Genomic DNA, 4,222 nt, shown 5'->3' with positions numbered 1-4,222 from the left:
AATGACATGAGACAAAGTATATGTGAACTGCTGTATGGAAAGTGAATTTGCTCTGTATATCTTCACCCAAATAAAAATAAATAAATTAGTTAATTAAAAAAAAAAATACTGTAATTGCAATGTATCCACAAAAGCCTAATCTGTATATCATGTGATTCTGTTATATCAAAATAAAAATCTTTCTTTTGTAGAATAAGACCTCTTTCTGACGGCAACAGTCCTTGGTCAACTGTCTTCATAAAAAATCAGAAAACTATGCCTTTGACCTCATTATTTGTGGACCAACCAGGTAAATGTGTTTGAGGAATAGAATTTATTTGAATTAGATTTAGCATCAGCTTGTTCTAATGTTTTGTTGTAATAGTCCTCCTGTGGCCTTGAAATATCATAAGGAGGGTTAGCAAATAGTAACATTTACTTTTAGTTTTCACTTAAGCTCAAACATTATTTTCTGTAGTATAAACCTTTACAGTGAAAAATAATTAGACTCCATATGTTTTTAGATAATTTGTAACTACTATTCTATACCAATAAAATTACTTACCTAGAGCCAGATTAGTTTCATGTAGGAGATAGTAAATGAGAATATAAAGACCCTCTCCAAGTTCTCCTGAGCTCCTGATGAGTGGAACTCCTGACTATACTGCTCCCTCTACATGTGGTGAAATCTTACGAAGAGTTTAAAAAAACCAAACTCACTGCTGTGGAGTTGAGTCCTACTCATAGCAACCCCCCTTGGGTTTCTGAGGCGGTATCACTACGGAAGTAGATTGCCCAACCTTCCTTCTGTCTGTAAAATTACTGCTTGGGGAGTATTACATGGGAATTTCTATTTAATTTGAATGAATCATAATGATACTGATATTAAAAAGTTGAAGAGATCATGGAAATTACTGAAAAACCTTAAGGATTGTTATTATGGAAGAAAAGAAAATTGATCGTTTTACTTAACACTTAAGATAGCCCTTTACTCTTTTAATATTAATGGCCATATTAGAGGTGTTTTAGCCATACTCGGTGTGGTTTTCTTGAATTTATTATCAGTGCTGTGCTCAATTTTATAAGTACCATTTCAGTCACTATTCATGTTCCATTTCTTCTTATGTATTGCCATAAGGATGTGTTCTCACTATAAATATCTCCATAAATACCTTTGAGTATTAATAAGGCAAGTGCTGTGTAATTTTTGGATAAGTGTTTTTTATTATTCAAATCCATTATTATATTCTGACCCTTGCTTTAAAGACATTCTCCTCTGATTACATACTGCGATTTATTATCAAAGATACTTTGAAGGCTAATGAAGAACAGTTAATAGTAATAAAACTATTACTCCAACAGTATATTCTTCATTATTTGTGGCCTTTTGTCCAGATAGAAGGATTAAAGAGAGAAGACTTCCTGCTTTTTTATTTTTTTCCTTAATTCTTTTGTCCTTTGTTAGAATATTTTTGTCTTATTAATAACACCCCCAAAGTTCACTTGAGGGGTTAAGGAGCAGAAAGAAGGGTTTACATTTGTCTGCTCTGCTTAAAAGCCCTCCTCTCCACCACTGCCTCTGTGTGCCCAGATCCTTTTAGTCATTGTGTCTCAGCTCAAGTGAGCCTTTTCTGAGCACTTTAGCTAAAAATATTCTCTTCCCTCATTGCTCTCTATCCCATTACCCATTATATTTATTCATAGCTCCCATTTTCTGTCACCCTCAAACTAGAATGTAAGCTCCTTGAAGGCAAGAGATTTATATATATTTTCCCCATTCTATTCTCAATTTCAGGAACATAATAAGCACTCAATGTTTAGCATAGTGCCTAAGGCATTTGACTGCTAACCAGAAGGCTGGTGGTTCAAACCCACCAGCCACTTCCCAGAAGGAAGATGGGGCAATTTACTTCTGTAGTGATACTGCCTCGGAAACCCAAGGAAGGGTCGCTATGAGTCGGGTCTGACTTGATGGCAAATAACAACAACAAGTCAACCCTAAAAGGAATATTTGACCTAATATAGATATTACTTTTATTTACCTTGAGAGCTCTCATGGCATAATGTCTAAGGCATTTGGCTCCTAACCAGAAGCCTGGTGGTTCAAACCCTCCAGCCACTCCTGAGAAAGACGGCTGGACAATCTACTTCTGTAGTGATACTGCCTTGGAAACCCAAGGAGGGGTTGCTATGAGTTGGAATTGACTTGACGGCAGCGAGTTTGGTTTTGGTTTTTTATTTACCTTGACTTGGTGCTATAAATATATGCCAGTGGTCATAAGTAATGGGAAAGATTATGGGTGGGTCCATGTAAAGCCATGACCAATTCAGGGGAGAAATGAAGGTTTTATTGCTCAACACTGATGCATGTAAACATGCATGAGGAGATGCTCAACATACTTGAATATAGGGATTTAATTTGTCTGAGCTCTGGTAGCATAGTGCCTAAAGCACTTGACTGCTAACCAGAAGGGTAGTGCTTCCAACCCACCAGCCACTCCTTGGAAGGAAGGGTGGGCAATCTACTTCCATAGTGATACCATCTCAGAAACCCAAGGAGGGGTTGCCATGAGTTGGGTCTGACTCAACGGCACGTAACAACAACAACATACCATCTTCCTTGTTTATTCCTAATCATGATAGATAATTTGATATTCATTACATATACTGTACATTTGAATCACCAAATTGTATTCAGTGCCACCTTGATGAAGGCACTATTCAGGGAAGACCCCCTTAGAAGGTAAAAAACAAGGGAGTATGTCCTCAGAAGCTTACTATCTGATAGCATGCATTGAGCTGACTGTGCTCTGGAAGTAAACAAAAGGACACCTGAGAGATGCTGGAGAGGCTTCCAAGGAAGCCGGGATTTATTGAAGGTTGGGAGATGGTTAGGGTTAGGCTATAGGCAGTGCTAGTGTTTTGAGAGAGAATTTAAGGCCAGTGGAACTTGGGTAAGTAGTGTTAGAGAGTGGAAGAATGAACTGAGGAAGAAGAGGGCACCTTGGACAAAAGATACTGATGGGAAGGTCATGGGTCTGACTGGAGAAAAGCTGGCCTTCTAGCTTGCCCAGTGCTCTGGTAACCTAGTGCTGCTCTTACAGAAGATACCACAAATGGGTGTCTTGAACAAACAGGAGTTTATTCTCTTATAGTTTTGGACGCTAAAGTCTGAGTTCAGAGTGCCAGGTCTAGGGGCTGGTAAGTCCAAGGTCAACAAATAAAATGGCATTACCATATTACCAGATATTACCCAGTATTACCAAATCACATAGCAGGCCATTGATTCAAGTCCCATTATCAGTCCCAAGACAGTCAGACAACATGGCAGGCTGCTGAATAATGACTTGGCTACATGCAAGATTCAAGCATGCCAAAAGCTGTAGGCCATTTCTAAAGCTTCTCCTTATATATTGGGAGCAGACCATATTCCTAAGGCAGCCACTCCACTGCTCACAGTAGATTGCACCATGGAGTTGATTACCAGTCTCATCACAGGGAATACTACATCCAGCTGCCCAGCCACTCAAAACCAGGCCCAGCCAAGTTGACACATAGCCTTAACTACCACACCAAGATTATAGAACATATTTTAGATGTAATAGGATATAATGCTAGAACAATAGTCAGAAGTTCCGTTGTAGTGTGCTTTAAAATTAGATTAAGGAGTTTTTAGTGAATGCCTTCATGGTCAAGCAAATAATGAAAAGAACCGTAGTATCCTCTTTAGCTTGTCTAACTTGTAACCCTTTGGCACTTTGTGACCTCTTATAGAAACTTACCTATTGCAAATAGGTTCCCAAACTTTAGTAAAAGCTTGTCAAAACATAGAAAGCTGTATTCCACCCCTAGAATTTGTGATTCAGCAGTCTGGTAGGCCAAGAATTTGTATTTCTTCCAGTTTCCAAAAAATGCTGATGCTGCTGGTCCAGGCCAAACCTTCTGAGAAACTGATCTATTGTATAACTCTTCTTTTAAACATATGTTAGCTATGTTGTTGTTGTTGTTGTTAAGTGCCGTCAAGTCGTTTCCGACTCATAGCGACCCCATGCAGAGCAGAAAGAAACACTGCCCGATCCCGCGCCAGCCCCACAATCCCTGCTATACTTGAGCCCATCACCGCGGCCACCGTATCAATCCATCTCGTTGAAGGCCTCCCTCTCTTTTGTCGACCCTCCACCCTACCAAGCATGACATCCTTCTCCAGGGAATGGTCCCTTCTTACAACATGACCAAAGTAGGT

The 4,222-nt window shown here is 39.3% G+C and overlaps 1 protein-coding gene across 1 annotated transcript in view; it reads left to right on the top strand.

The window, feature by feature from the left end:
• MAP3K21 (mitogen-activated protein kinase kinase kinase 21) overlaps positions 1-4,222 on the top strand; it is a 142,313-nt gene that overhangs the window by 130,631 nt on the left and 7,460 nt on the right. The window contains exon 8 of the mRNA XM_007938480.2: positions 192-289. Within this exon, the coding sequence (XP_007936671.2) occupies positions 192-289 (98 nt within the window). The remainder of the gene's footprint in view (positions 1-191; positions 290-4,222) is intronic.

Source organism: Orycteropus afer, unplaced genomic scaffold (assembly GCF_000298275.1).
Source record: "Orycteropus afer afer isolate SDZICR_OR568_19922 unplaced genomic scaffold, OryAfe1.0 scaffold00050, whole genome shotgun sequence".
NCBI lineage: Eukaryota > Metazoa > Chordata > Mammalia > Tubulidentata > Orycteropodidae > Orycteropus > Orycteropus afer.
The sequence above is the reverse complement of the archived record's forward strand: the minus strand, read 5'-3'. Positions and strand labels throughout refer to the sequence as shown.